Raw genomic sequence first — 16,375 nt, 5'->3', positions numbered from 1 at the left:
ACGTTGTTTGGATGGATGCATATCATTTGTGAAAAAATTGCGGAAAATGGGTTATTTGTCCAAATATTTTTAAATCACGGTTCAAATGGACGAGTAAAAAATAATTTGGGTGAAATGGACAAAAAAAAATAGCAAGGATGAAACTGGTAAATAATAAAAAATAGCAAGGATGAAACTGGATACATCCTGTGTAAATTAAAAATAAGAAAAAATATTTGAAAATGGGCACGATGAAACTGGTTACATCCTGTTTATTTTTACATTTTTGTCCATTTAAACAGTATCAAAATCTAACTGTCCATTTCACCCAGAAATTGTTGATTTTGGTCTTTTTAACCAATTTTATGAAAAAATTGTTGGTTTGATATGTTCTTACTGTTAGTAGTGTTTTTTCGATTTTGCTAAGGAAACATGTCTAGATGTAGATGTTATCAACTCTGTAGCAATAACTGGAATATAATTCTTCACGTCAATTCCTACATTCGCTTAACTGAACGTAGTGGATCGTTGCATCTCTAGCAAGGCCCTCTCAACAATACAGAAGAGCTAAAACAAAATAATATAATTTAGATTTTTTGCTACTTCTATATTGGTGAAAATTTCGGATTGGCTTTACAATCTCGCTGTATAACGCAGAACATACATGCAGTATGCGGAAGGGTAATGCAAGGGGGGGAATTTAAAATATGCGAAAAAAAATATTGAAGCAGGAAAAAAATTCATCGATTTCTACTTTCAACAACATATCATCCGGATGGGGCGAGGCGAAGCCGAACTACATCTTACCAGATGTATCGCAATGGGGCGGGGCGTAGCCGTGCAACACCAAATCCAGCTTACTATCCTCAGCAGGAATATTTTTCTTAATCGTACCAGTTTAACCGGGTCAGTTAGTTTTCGTAAATGAAGAAGTGGATTAGTATGATTACTTTTGGTATCTCTTTCGAAACTAAAAGCATAAAGACAACTGTGTTTGATTGTTTAGGGTTGGGTTTCATTGTTGAAACTAAACCTAAATTATGTATTTTCCGCGTTCATCCTTTCGAAAAACCCCACTTCTCTTTTCTTTTTATTTTTTTCTGCCGCTTCTCTAATTTCTTCTCTAATGGTGACCAAGTTTACTCTACCAAAGGTAAATAACCTCAATATCTCCAATTTTCTGTCTGGAATTCAACCCCTTAGTTTATCTGTAGGTCATCAAGGATGGGTTCTATATTGGATTGATTTCTGGATGCGTTTTAGGTCATATTTTGAGTTCTAAATAAGCATCTGAGACTGACTTTTCTGGTTGTGTATTGTATGGATATGTAGTACTAGGTATTTTTCTGCAATGCACACATACTCTCCGGCTTTCTGCAGTTTATCCATATTTGAATAGAGAATGCATGCCTATATTTTTGTAACAGGTAGCCTGTTTCTATATGATTGTTAAATTACCAATTAATTGTCAAAACAGCACTGCTTATTGTCAAAAGCTTCCCGGAAGTTGGTTATAGATGATATATGGAATTTAGAGTTCACTACCCGGGAGTCCAAGCTGAAATGACAGCAACACAAAATATATTCATGTTTGTTAGTCATCTATTTTCTTCTTATAGGTATATGATTTCATCCCATTATTATTCTGAATGCTAATGCCAAGGTCATGTATATTATTGCGGCATTTCCATGGTGACGGACATAAAAGCGCTACGAAATGCCAATCTCAAATACTCTCCCGATTTTTCTTCCCCTTCCCTGTTTATTTTTCTGTAGCTTCTTCTTTCGCTTATAATCTTTCGTCTGACTATTGGATGATCAGCAATTAACTTTAACTTCTCTTCTCCGTGCGGATCTTTTGGCAGATTGAAAGAAAAAAAACTAACACCCTACTTCCTTTTTTTTCTTAATTCTTAAACTTTGAAAAAAATTCCCCCTTTTGATCGGACTTAGGATGCAGAAGAATTACAGGTATTAATTCTCTCTGTTTTCTTATTTTGGGGACAAAACTAATCTCTATACTCGATTGATGGTGTTTGAGCCTTGGGTTTTTGACGTTTTCAGGTTTTGGATGAATCGAGTCATAGTTTGGGTCAATCAATATTTTTTTTTTGAAGAGTATGTTCTGATTATAATAATTATGATTCACTTTCCTGCTTTCAGTATTACTTACGGGAAGCGAGGAGATATAACATGAATCAATTCGACCTCTACCCACGAATTTGTTTTCCCTCATCAAGTTGATTATGTTCATTCAATGGTCAGTTGGATTTGAAACCAGCGTATGGTCTCTTAACCTTGATATATTGGTGCATGCTAAATCTTGAGCACTGTTTTTGTACAAGCTGCATATTTGAATGTAGAAATCAACGTTTACTCCCATTTTAGTTGGGCTTTAGACACTCTAGTCCTGACCCCTCAGGCCTGATACCAGGAGGTCCAAATTTATCAAATCCTACACGAGTCCGTCCATTTTGGCACGATTCAGTCCAGAATTGATTTTCTTGATGACCAAAATACCCATCATCTAAATGTTTGCTTGTCGGTGATTCAGTTTTCGTTTTTCATTTTCACTTCATGGAACTAGCGAAGAAAAAAATCGCAAAACATATTCTCGCCGCGCCAATGGAAGACCTGCAAACCTAAATATGATAATACTCGATTCAACTTGAAAAACCTAAATCATCATCATCATCAATTCATCTTCTTGAAGATTAACACGAAATTGAGAGGAATAATTGATGAGATTTAGTTTGAGGGGATTTCATCATTGAAGGTGATTTGAAATATAAGTTGATGAGATTTGGTTTCGGGAATTTCATCATTGAAGGCAATTTGAAAGATAAGTTGAATATGTTTTTATCATTAGATTTTATTGCCACTGTTAATTTATGGATTTTGAAATCGATTTCAGAAATTTTTATGCGATTAATGATTGGAGTTTAGATCTATAGTCATCTCATTTTGATCTACTTATCTCTAGAACTCTCTCTATCCTGAACCTATTTTCCGTCAATGGGACCATCTGAAACGCGTTTTTTGTCTTGGATTTGCACAAGTAATCACATATCATACCTAATCTCTTTCTGCTTGTATTTTAATTTCTGAATTTTTCTGATTTCGTGTGTATGTTCATTTCAAGATTCATTTATCATCAAATGTTGTTGTTCTGCGTCTTGGTGATTATTGTCCAGAAACCGTAGTTTTATTTAGGTTCTACTTGTGTATTGTTCACATATAGGTTCATGTATCTGCTGCTGCCTTTTTACTAATTCAGGCATCTTGAATCATTTCTTGTACTCACTAATCACTTTATGTTATCTACATTCTCTAAATAGTACTTTAATTATGTTATACTTTGAAATTGTGGAATCTGGTAGGAGACTGAAATTGTAATATTGAATCATCAACACAGGATAAGCAGAAGTAGGTGCATGTTATTGTGGTTCCTAATCTGACGGACAACTTCTTGGAATCTATGATGGCAAGAAGTGAATATCAACCCATATGGATGGAGTTAAGATGGTCATTAGAGAACACAATATTCTGCACAAGTACTATTTTTCCTATACCTTATATGAAGGTGTGAGTTAGTATGTCTAGTTTCTAAGAAAATGTCCGAGGTTTGCATTTCCTAGGTCTAGAAAAGAAAGTCATTTCTAATTTCATTGTTTAATTTTTTAGGTTCGCATGTGCCCCACAGAGATGTAAGCCACTATCTGAAAACGATTACAGGTCTATCGTCGCGGATAAATATTACACTAAGATTCATTTCCACTTTGAACTGGATCACGCTCAGACTAGTGGATTAATATACTTGTTTGAAACTTTGCCAGAACCTGTTTCTGTAAATCCCCAAGTTTCATGTACCCATATGTAGGTTTCCAAACATGATAAGATAGCCGAAAGAGAAAATATGCGCACATCAGTTCCAGATGTCTGTTTTGATCGATCAGATCATGCTAATATAATGATTGGGTCTGAAACTGAGATTGGTTGCTTTTAGCTTTTTTGATGCTTTAAATTATTTACTGATGGATTATTATAAAATGAATTGACAATGGCAAGATGGAGTTCATATTGTTGGATATTCTTGAAAATTAATCATTACTAAAACCGTTAACATGTGTACAGCTTTGTACACCCAATACATAAAGTGGTACACATGATACTTAATATACACATAATTGTACATATATTGATTGGTAATGTGCACATAATGGTACACATGTTCAACCTTGCAGGCGTGATCAAAGTTGTACACATGTATTGGGTGTACAAAGATGTACACATGTTAATTGTTAAAGTGCACAATAATTGTTTTTTTTCCTTAAATATAAGTAAGGCTTGTAAGAGGCGATCGAAAATTGAAACAAAGCCTGCTGACGCCGTCTGCGGACAGCCGGCGACTGAAAATTTTTTTTTGAAATGTTTGCAAGTAGTATAGAAATGTTTGGTGGATAATCAGTTAACATATGTCTGCTTCAATGACCTCTCATGATTAGAGCGTTTTAGGTTGTGATCGGAGTTACGCTACTGGGTAGGTTAAATTCATTTGAGCAATACAAAATTTGTCCCTTGAATATTTTTCAAAATTATGCAGGCGAGACAGTGAGGTAGATAAGCCTCAAAAATGTGAAAAATTGTTACTAGTTTGTAATTATTCTTGTGACTTTGCTAAAAAAAGAATAACATCAATCGAATATTGTTGCACTATGGTTAGTTGAGTTCTGCAATTTAACAGTGTTGTTTGCATTGTCTCATGAGAATTTTTTTTAATAATTGAGGTATTGGTGTGGTGATGCATTAAACAGATTTTGTGTGAACTCACCTTCTTCCTTTTTTCCGGATTGACTAACTAAAGCACTTCATTAGTGACCAAATATAGTACAAAAAAACAACTCAAAGAATGAGAATAGACAATAGATTTAGTAAAGTCATCTTAGAAAAATTTGACATTTTGTTGTCTTAAATCTCATATATGAACAACCATATTATTGATCCACTTGTATAGAGTTCCTTGTACGTCTGAGCTTCGCTTATTTGTTTCTTACTTCTGAGTTGTTAATTACAAACATGAGATTCTACTAAACACATAGTTATACATATGTTGATTCTTTTTTTTTTCTTTTTACAGTATGTTGATTTTTAATGTGTACATGTTTGTACACATGTTGATTATTTAGGTGAACATAGTTGTACACTTGTTAATTTCAATGTGCACATAGTTGTACACTTTTAGAGTGCCAATGTGCACATGGTTCTATGCTAATCTATTGATAACAGAATAGTTATACTATGGACGTCCAAGTTTCTGTACTTCATTTCCCTGACAATGATAATAAAAGTGTTATTAAGTACTAACTAATCGCATTATTCTACATTGAGCAGGTTGACGACAAGTACTAACAGTACTCATCTTGAAAATAAAGATAACGAGGTTTGTGATTCGATATGCACTAAACCACCTGTTGGCTTTTGGAAAGCCACACCAAGTGATGAGTTCCACATTGGCAGGACGGTTAAGCAGGAATTTTCTTCCCATCTTAAGTCCACGACTCCCATGGTAAGTATGTCATTTCATATATTTGCATCTGTAATTATAATGAAATGCTTCTGGAATTCAAAATTTAGTATCAACTTTTGGCTTTTATGTTTGATATTAAATATTAATTGATAATCCACCTATACAATGTCCATAATTTTATTGGAGGCTTTTAAATGTTTTTACCACAATAATTTGACCTGGGTAACCAATTTATATTCAAAATTGTTTTTAAAATTTATGATCTTGGAAAAATCCTCTAAAAACTTGCCTTACAAGTTTGTGCAGATTTTGATTTTGAATTGTTAACGTGCATAAAGTGGTACACATGATACTTAATATACACATAATTGTACATATATTGATTGGTAATGTGCACATAATGGTACACATGTTCAACCTTGCAGGCGTGATCAAAGTTGTACACATGTATTGGGTGTACAAAGCTGTACACATGTTAATTGTTAAAGTGCACATAGGAGTACACATATTGATTATTAATGTGTATATAGTTATACACTTATTGATTCTTAATGTGTACATAGTTGTACACCTATCGATTACCCGTTGTACACCATTGTCATGTCTCTTTGATATTTGGAATATTCTTGGATTTTCTAGGATTTTGTAGATGTGTACATAGTTGTATACCATTATCATGTCTCATTGATACACGACCTGTTTTATGGGTATGTATATTGTATTTTCTAGGTTTTTGTGATGTGTACATAGTTGTGCACATTGTCCTGTCTCATTGATATACGACATGTTTTATGGGTAAAGATATTGTATTTTCTAGGTTTTTGTGATGTGTACATAGTTGTGCACATTGTCCTGTCGCATTGATATATGGCATGTTCTATGGTTATGGATGTTGTAATTTCTAGGTTTCCGTAGATGTGTGCATAGTTTTACACCATTGTCCTATCTCACTGATATGTGGGATGTTCTATGGGTATGGATGTTGTATTTTATAGTTTTTTTGTAGATGTGTTCATAGTCGTACACCATTTTCCCGTCTCATGGAGATATTGCCTATTCAGTATAAGTATTAGAATTGCAATTGTTTAATAAATCATTGTACTGTGAAGTTTTGCAGCGATATTAAGTTTGTGCAGTTAGGCCCAAAGGGATTGTGTCTTTTAAGTCAGTAACTGACTAATTTTTTACTTTAATCATTTTCTTGCTTTGTCTCTTATGTGGTTGGTCAAAGGCTAATTACTTCTTTTTCAAGCTGCAAATTCTTATGTTTTGTCGTTTTGTCCTTGATGCAGGTTAACTGCTTGCTTCAAAAAAAAAAAAAAAGGTTATCTGCTAATCCAACCTCTGCAGATCCGGCTATTAATCAACTAGAGCTTGGCGTGGTTGATAGTTTTGTTAGTCTGTGTAGACTAGAGCGGCTATTGGCTACCAAGGGTGTTGGATTTTCTAGATTTTTGTAGATGTGTACATAGATGTACACCAGTGTAAATTTAAAAAAATTTAAAACTGAAAATTATATAGTCATATGGGTAATTTTTTTGTAGATCTCGAAAGAACTTTTCAAATATATAAAGTTTGTGAATTTCGGACGAGCAGTTCAAAAGATAAATAGTTTTTTAATTAATTTTATATTATTTAAAGTTGTTGACATCATCATAAGTCAATTTGGACAAAAGTGTAATATTTGGAGTAAATTATAAATGAGGAAGGTTATTTGTGTATTTTTCATATTTTAACTAACTTTTGGACTAATCTATACCTAGTTAACTCGAGGTGGACTAATCCATATTTTTTGGTGCATTTTTGGACTAAATGGTATTTTTCCCTATTTCAATTCAATGTCATGCTCCTAACCCTGATTTGGATGACCCCACAGAATACGGATCAATACCAAATCTTGCATTGACGGCTACCATTATTGCAAAGGAAATGGTATTGTTTCTTTTCCTTACTAGAGTTTTACTTCCAGGACTTCCAGGTTTGTGGTTTATCATACTTTTAAGCATTAAATCTGCTGTTGTGGAAGGTTTTGGATGACAATTTTCTAGGACAGTTAAAGATTGGCCATACTTGAATGAAGCTGTAGTGTTTGTAATCCATGTTATCAGTATTTTGCAGGTAAAAGTAGGCTTTTGGATCATATGCTCTGGTGTTTCCGTGGTTAGTGTGATTATATATTATTTGTAATATTGTTTTGATTTCGTATTTCTCAAGTATTAACCTTTCACTGTTTTTGATTTTGTATCCACGAGTTATCAAACCGAATCAGCCAGAGAATATGTGATATTACTTTCTTGGATCAGTTTTGCAAGAAAAAAATTGAAGCTTTAAGAGTGCGGTGGACTATAGATTGCAACAATGGTATTTTTGACTTTCTTCCTAATTTTAAGTTAGCTTATCTCATTTTTGCAATTCCAGCCAACTGAATTATGGTGTGTATATTAGTTGAAATACATTTAAGTAAACTTATACATATGCAGGCTCCTGCAGCAACATTTGAAGGATTGCTTTATTCACATACAGATATCATTGATGCAGCCGTGATTCTATAAGCAAATTTATCCTAACCACTTATATCCTTTGGTTCCTTGCCAGGGTCTGTCATTTCTCTTTATTGCTACAGAAAGATTTGTAGGATTAGAATCTGCAACAGCACTACTGTCATTCGTCATATGCAATTTGTGATTGTTGAACTTTACTAACTTAAGATTTTGCAGGGATGGTGATCTTCCCCTTATTATTGTTATAGAGAGCAGCCTACCACTCCGGTAAATGGTGTCTTATTCTTTCTTAGGACTTGAAAGAGTGAAACCTAGGTATCTCTTCTCTGTAGAATATGGCTATAGGTAGATAATGCATCTAATCCTTTAAAATCCTAAGTCATTGGAGCCCCTACGTTGAATGGTGAGCGTAGTCATTTTTATACCCTTATGTCCAAGTGATAAAACATAGAGCTACTATATAAAAATGTGTTTGTTCTTACTGTTCATGAGTTTGTTCATACTGAAAGAGCTAGGAAATCCTAGATTTGTATTAATGTAGCTATCTTTCGTAAATTCTGATGTCAAAATTAATTTTCCTCAGTTTTTTGATGTGCCAGGTATGCATTCTTGGACTAAATTGTTCTTTTGAGCTTGTTTTTCTTTTTTTTAAAAACTTTCTTGACTTAGTGCTCAATTATTATTCGGGATGACACACGCATGGGTATAAGTTAAACTGCGAATTAATGTTCATAATTAAATTGTAGATCTTACAAGGCTTTCCTTCATCTGTAACTTTCATTTTCATTATTAAATCGTAGATCTTACAAGGCTCTTACATAGTCGCAGTCGCAGATAAGGTGGCCTAGGATTTGGAGAATGGGTCGACGGGGAATATGAGATGAAAGGTTAAATGCATTGAATCCAATGAATTTGCCACCATTTAACTTGCAAGTAAAGGTGATATTTCCAGTTTTGATGCCACGCAATATAGCAACACGTGATGGACTCTGTGGAGAAAATTTAAATGATGCAACAATACCGGGCGACAAACAGGGACAACTGCAGTTCTCATCCCAAGAATATCACTCACAAAAATGATCTCAATGACAATAAACAAGTCACGGACTCCGGACTTGAGCCATGGATGTGGCACTCCAAAGATGCACAACAGCCAGAAAACAATTGAAGCAACAAGACGGATAATATGGTTCATTTTCAGAAATATTTTTGTAGTATACTTATTAATTGTTGGTTGTAGATGTCTATGACCAACTTTGTTCAGAACCTTTAGAAGTTTAGTTGATTTTATATCTGCATTTCGTGGTACTCTCTATTACTATGAACCTTTTGAATATTTTGTTGGGATATTTAACCATTTTCTTCTTTTTTTAATTTGATTGTTAAGCTTATGATTTAATTGTTTCCTTACTGTGTTTGCTTTCATTCCTTCCCGTTACTAACGTAAAGAAAATGCGTATCTTAACAGTAGTATCCTTCCAGGTACTAACATAAACAAAATGCATATCTTAATGTAGGGAGACGAAAAGAGACAAGACCACATCTTAGATAGCAATGAGTGTTATAATTTGGTTGGGTACTGAATTGAAGAATCAAAGCTGGCTTTTATTCTTCCAGATGGAGACGACATCATTTACTTTTGAGTTAGGTTGTTCAAGTTGAATCTGAATGAAGACGTGTTCTCATGGAAAACTGAATTACAACTAAGTGGAGTTGATAAATAAAGTCAAGAGAAAACCAGGTTATTAATCTTGATCTATTGTTATTTCTATAAGTTGCACTTATATTGCATGAAACTATATTGGATGTGTAGGAGTCTGGCCATCAGTGCAAGCTATTCCAGATGAAAATGAAGTCTTTTGGAAAGACATTTCAGGTAAAGTTAATTTGTTATCACTGGGCGAGGCGAAGCCGAGCTTTACCACGTCAAATCGGGACTGGGGCGAGGCGAAGCCGAGCTATACCAAATCAAATCGGGACTGGGGCGAGGTGAAGCCGAGCTTTACCAAATCAAATCGGGACTGGGGCGAGGTGAAGCCGAGCTTTACCAGATCAAATCAGAATGGGGCGAGGCGAAGCCGAGCTTTACCGAATCATAGAAGGACGGGCGAGGCAAAGCGTCAAGCTTTACCAAATAAAAAGTAAAAAAAGAGGCATTGACGCACTGTATTTGTAGTTTCTAGTTGTAGATTGAATTGGTGAGCCAAGTTTGAGAAACTGCCCGGGCGTAGCACGGGCACAAAATCTAGTTTCTTTAATAACCGAAAGTCTTTTAAAATTCTTTCCTTTTTTTAAAGTATCCCCAATTTATCAGAGTATTTATTTAATAACCCAAAGTCTTTTAAAAATCTTTTTCATTAATTACGTAATGAGAATACTAATGAAAATTTTAATACAAAAATCATTAGTACAAATATTTTTTTATGCTCATGATAGTACCTTCTTGAATTAGATCCATCATAATAACTGAAGTCTTGGAATAATCGAAAAGAAAAAAAATCATCGAAATGAGAAAACAACAGAGAATCACACAGGGTTGAATGAAATGAAAATGAAAAAAAAAAAAGAGTACAGTGTAATTTATTTTGAGAGGAAAAATCATAATGCCCCAAGCGCATATGTGAGGACTTCCATCGAAAACCCCCACTTGTTTCCTAACATGAAACCCAGCATCAGACATCAGCCCACTAATACTCTCGGTGGCCTAACTCCATGTTCAATCTGGTGTACCTTGATTAACCCCTTCACTGACTGACAATTGTGAGAACTAACACGAACCTATGAACAGAAAACTGTTGTCTCCCTGAGCGATGTCAGCATTTAGAACCATATTTGATGCCAACACGATGACCTTAAACAGTATCGATTCGCCTTCAGAAATGCTGCAACAAGATTGAGTTTCATGATGAAAGTGTGACTGCAGGAAAAATGAGTTGCCTTGTAAATATCCACTAACTTCTTGATCCCTAATAATGAACTTGTAGCCCATCTAACATACTTGACATTTTCACTGTTCAGAAAACACAATTGCAGTGAGAGTTTAGTAAGGTCCCGATTCCTTTGTCAACATTTGTGAGAGAGTGGCTTCAATCTGGCAATCTTTAATGCTACTTTGGTTGCCAGGATCATTATGAATTCCTAGTCTCTGTGACCTTTCATGTGTTTTGGTCTTCCAGTCGTTGAGTTGATTCCTCTTCAACATTAGCATCCATTATGTTGAGCTCTTTCTCAACAAACACTATAAATTCTTCATTTACGTCCTGTAGAATTTGTCACCACTAACTCTTCTCACAGAATCTTGGCTTCCCTTGTGATAGAGCACTTACTTCCCAGTCTTGAAGGCCCCTACAGAAGACCCTGTAACACCAAAAAGTATCAGTATTTTTCACAGTACAACATGGTCTCTTTGAAACACAGATTTTGATGTCCAGTACAATCTTAAATAGTGAATAATAACCATCAAGTTCCATCTCAAGTCTTATAGCAAAAAAACTACCAAATTTAATTTGGATATCCCCTTATAACACCTGCAAAGCAAACTAAGAGGAATGCAAAAGACTAATGGAAATCCAAACTCATTGGAGGATAAATGACAAACTACAAGCAGAAATAGCCAAAACGTTCATATTCCTCAATAAGGTAGAAGAGAAATCTAAGACTAGTGAAGATATAAAATCTAAGGCTGCCAAAATTAAGAAAAGCAGAAACCACCGAATGGTCCAAAACTATCAGCATCCTGGAGGTTTCCAACCCTTATTCTCATTTGACAACTTAATCAGCCCCATTGTATAATTTTGCCAAGTTTCTTTGATATATTAGGTGACCTAGAACGACGCTAATCATCAATGAGTTCTTACTGAATGTGAAATGTTACCAAAACGCAATTGTGTACAACAAAAAACATAAAAAAATGAGTGTGCAAACAAGTACCAGCCAGACCCATGAAAATCTTTTTATCCTTGGCCTTCCCTGATGCGATATTTAGAAAGTGGAATATCCAGAAAGCACCTCTTCCAAAATAGTAACGCCATGACTTTGAATTTAGCAATGTATTATAAGCATGCATAATGTTTGTGAACTTCTTGACCATTTACCTGCACGTCAAAACAAAAACACAAATGTGACGGTAAAGTCTCTTATTTAAATTCATCCACACTGCTAACCAAATACTCCCAGTTCTCAAAAATGTTAAATACATCCACGTTAAATCCATCCATGACTAATCAACATTTCAGAATATGGGTATTTTATCAAAATTTGATAATTTTGTTCTTTCTCATTGGAATAAATCAAAATCAAGCAGAAGTAAAACATGCGTATTGCTGAAAACTCATAAATGGTCGGTACCTGTTGTTAGGAAGGAAGCAAGCTAATACTTCATATGGAGGACTACACAGTGCAGTCATTCAAAGTATGAGAAGTGGCCTTGCTCAGTGAAAGTTTTTTTCCCTCATTTTCTGAAGAAGCTCTTTAGCTTTCTTGAAATCTTTGGCTTCAAGAAAACCTTTAATAAGAGTTTTATACGTGACAGCATTTGGCATGCAACCATTCTTTTCCATTTCAAACAGTAATTTTTCGGCCTCAAATAGCATACCTTCTTTACACGTGCCACTGATCAATATGGTATATGTTATAACGTTAGGAACTAGTGCTCTGTTTGGGAGATCATCAAACAATCTTTTTGCATCTTCAAATTTACCAGCCTTGCACAAGCCATCAATAACTAAACTATAAATTCGAATATTATATTTAAACCCCATACCTTCCAGAGATTGAAATAAATCAACTGCTTCATCAATGTATCCATTCTTGCAAAGGCCATCCAGTAAGGCACCATATGTGACTATATTTGGAGATATACCAACAGATTGCATCTCATCAAACAGGCTTTGTGCATTCCTAATTCTTCCAGCGCGACATAGTCCATTCACTAGTGTACTGTAAGTAACTTGTGTTGGTTTTAATCCATTTTGTTTCATTTTCTTGAAGAGCTGCAGAGCATCATGCAACCTAAAGTTCTTGCAATACCCATTGATCAACACAGTGAAGCTGTGTTCGTCATGTTCAAGGCCCTTATCCACCATTGAATCAAACAATCTATGCGCTTCGTCAAGCTTACCTGTCAAACACAGACCACCTATCATTGAGTTATAAGTAAGTGCATTAGGTTCTTTGCCTAAGCTAATCATTTCTTCAAATAAGTCACCTGCTTCTCTCATCTTCCCTTCTTTGGACAGAGAATCTACTAGTATGCTATATGTTACTACTGTTGGGGAGATCCCTCTATCCACCATTTCATCAAAAAATGTCTTCGCTTCCTTCCACAATCCACGTTTGCTGATACCATGAATTAGAGAACTATAAATGATCGCATCTGCAGCAATGCCTCGACCAGACATGTTATAAAAGAGTCGCAGAGCCTCACTCAGCCGATCTGAATTGCAAAGTCCGCTGATCAAAGAGCTATAAACAATAACGCTTGGGACAATTCCCTGATCTTTTATCATTCGGGAAAAGAGATTTAAAGCCTCATTCACTGACCCTCTTTTGCATAGACTATCTATGATTGCACCATATGAAACAATATCAGGCTTGCAGTTCCATCTACCCATCTTCTTTTGCAACTCAAGCGCACTACCTACTTCACCAATTCTACAAAGCCCACTAATTACAGTTCCACAAGTAACGACATTCGGTCTAATTCCCATTTCGATCATTTTCTCAAACACTTCAAGAGCAAGACAAACTTTCCCTTGCAAGCACAACCCTTTGATCAGAGAAGTGAAAGTTATAATATCAATTTCAAAACCCCTCTTAAGCATTTCACCAAACAAACTGAATGCACAATCCAACCGACTTAATTGACAGCAACAATTAATCAAAATGTTAGCTGTAAATACATTAGGTTGAATTCCAACCAGTTTCATCCTCCTATACATCTCAAATGCATCAACACAGCATCTAATTTTCGATACTGAAATTAATAGTTGGTTAAATGTTTCAGTTGATGGTAATGGTTTCACTGAAACCATTTTATCGAAGAAACCCAATGCATCTTCAAGTTTCTTGATTTGACCAGACTTGCATTGATCAAAGACTAGAACTTCAAGTTGAGTTTTACTATGAGATACGTAACTTCTACCGGTTGTGATTAGAATCAAAGGATGAGCTTTGTGTAACAAAGAATGGCTGAAACTTACATTTCTGATGAAAAGAATCATGGTTTTTTCTCTGTTTGTGTGGGGGATGAGGAAGAAGTTTAAGGTATATTTTCACATTGTTCAGTTAGCTATGGAAAATTATTTGGTAGTGCAGCAATGCTTTTGAATTTAAGGTTTTAGAAGAAAGGGAGGCACACACAACCCGACGGTGTTTAAACCATAAACCCTAACCGGGAAATGTCTCCCCTTGACCCAAAATCTCCAACATGACCAAACCGTCATTGCAACTCAAAACTCGGCTGGGCAATCTAAAATCTGATACGCCGCATAAATTTGCGAAGTGACCGAAAATTGTTAATCCTACTTCCTAGGGTACAAATTTATGCACCCGGCTAATAGGGGTAAAAGTTACAACTCTCCCAAGGCCAAGTCGTATGGGTTCTAATCTAGCATCTATATCGGCAGCTAAGTCGTATATGGTAATGTAAAAACTACGGTCACACCCAGTTTTCATATTTTTTTTCACCGAAAAACCCACACGCGTAAAACTTCACGTGCGCACCCAATTTCTCAGAGACCCATATTTGTTAAAATTATGTTTTCGTTTACAATCGGTGTCTTCTCGTTTATTTCTTATTTTTTTCGGGTGATTTTCTTGAGAGATTGCAACTGAGGGATCGAGATCTTTCATGGTTTATTTCGTTTTCGTCATCTTGAAATCTGTTCATCATCTTGATGTCATCTGGAAATGAAGAATAATATCCTCTCTAGGTTTTATCGATTTCAACTCATGGTATTTTCTTTCAGTGATTTTTGTTTGATTTCGATCGAATTAATGTAAGATTGTTTACTGGTTTTCCATTATTGGGGTCCTACTGCTCATATCAATCTTCAATTATGTAGTTTAGTTTAACTTTTTCTAATGATGCTTAGATTTTACTTTTATCTTTTAGTTTGTTTTGAGTTTTTATCAGATCTTTCTTTAGTTTCTCCAGTAGGTTAACAGGATTAGGAAGTTGGACTAGTCATCCATTACACACTGCACAAGTCTAGAATCTAGATACTTCAGTTGATGTTTCGTTATTATAAACCGTGAGGGCCAGTAACATTATGTAACTCAGAATTCCTAGTTTTTTTTTATAGGGAGAGCAAAAGAGACATCGATGATAATTAAACTACGGAGGCCCAGTCGAATTATGTACACGGTCATTGTGATTTCATACATCGTCACTCACATTCAAGACAAGAGTTTATTGGCAATGAGGCGAAGAATTTCATATCAAGAGTTTGGTAAGGGTGATTTTTACTCTGTATAACCGATTACCAACCATTAGAAACCAGACTGATTCCGGTAGTATAATATCCGAGAGGACATCGAACCGAAAGTTTACCAGCAAGCCTTGATATACAATGCAAACAACATGTTCGAGAAAATGCCTGAGTGGCTTGTGTGCAACCAGGTTACAACAACGGCTAGCTCTTAGGTCTGAATGGTTCGTGGATGTAGTTTGGGAGACCAGAAAGAAGAAACAGAGAATGAGTACGAGTCTATTGGACTTTGGGTAGAGTTTTCAAGATACTATGAGTTGTATGAAGAGTGAATTGTCATGGAGCTCGTGTTTGGTTTACTTTTTTGTCACAGAGGCCAAGAATGTTCGTCATTCACTCATTTGACAAAAGAATGTACTCGAGTGTCACATGTAAAGAGATTACAACGTATGAGATGCTGCATTTGGAATGGTGGTTGCTGTCATGATTGAGCTATGAACAAATGGATTGATGAATGGATCGGTGAAGTGAGTTAGGAATGGTGGTGTTGATGTTGATTTCAATGGGTTATGCATTTAAAATAAAATGGAGCTAAAAGGATGCTGTAGTGGCAAGGAAAAAGACATGGAAGTGTAAATGGGTTTGGTGTGCGTGTGACGTGCATTTGTTGCATATCAGGTTATGCATCTAAAAAATTTGTTGCATAACTTGTTATGCATTCTCGAAATTGGTTGCATAACACGTTCTGCATTTTTTTTTTTTGCATAACTTGTTATGCAGTCCAGAAAACGGTTGCATAACACGTTATGCAGCTACTTTTTTCTTAGTATTGAAACCAACAAAAAATAAGGTTGCATAACTTGTCATGCACCTACAATAATATCTACATAACATGTTATGTAGTCCAGAAAACGGTTGCATAACACATTATGCAGCTA

General features: G+C 35.3%; 1 protein-coding gene across 3 annotated transcripts; it reads right to left on the bottom strand.

Annotated features, from left to right (window-relative positions):
* Nucleotides 1–10,594: 10,594 nt before the first annotated feature.
* LOC113360884 (pentatricopeptide repeat-containing protein At3g22470, mitochondrial-like) lies at nucleotides 10,595–14,461 on the bottom strand. 3 transcript variants are annotated; one of them, XM_026604316.1, is made up of 4 exons: nucleotides 13,214–14,461; nucleotides 12,355–13,144; nucleotides 11,938–12,101; nucleotides 10,595–11,364 (listed from the first exon to the last, which is right to left on the bottom strand). In XM_026604316.1, exons 1-2 carry the CDS (start codon nucleotides 14,226–14,228, stop codon nucleotides 12,438–12,440), a joined length of 1,722 nt encoding a protein of 573 aa, XP_026460101.1. In that variant the 5' UTR covers nucleotides 14,229–14,461; the 3' UTR covers nucleotides 10,595–11,364; nucleotides 11,938–12,101; nucleotides 12,355–12,437. The 3 variants fall into 3 exon arrangements, with proteins under 3 accessions (XP_026460101.1, XP_026460102.1, XP_026460100.1); XM_026604317.1 differs by having other exon boundaries at nucleotides 12,355–13,126; XM_026604315.1 differs by having other exon boundaries at nucleotides 12,355–14,461.
* Nucleotides 14,462–16,375: the final 1,914 nt, after the last annotated feature.

This window comes from Papaver somniferum, chromosome 3 (genome assembly GCF_003573695.1).
Source record: "Papaver somniferum cultivar HN1 chromosome 3, ASM357369v1, whole genome shotgun sequence".
Lineage (NCBI taxonomy): Eukaryota > Viridiplantae > Streptophyta > Magnoliopsida > Ranunculales > Papaveraceae > Papaver > Papaver somniferum.
The sequence above is the reverse complement of the archived record's forward strand: the minus strand, read 5'-3'. Positions and strand labels throughout refer to the sequence as shown.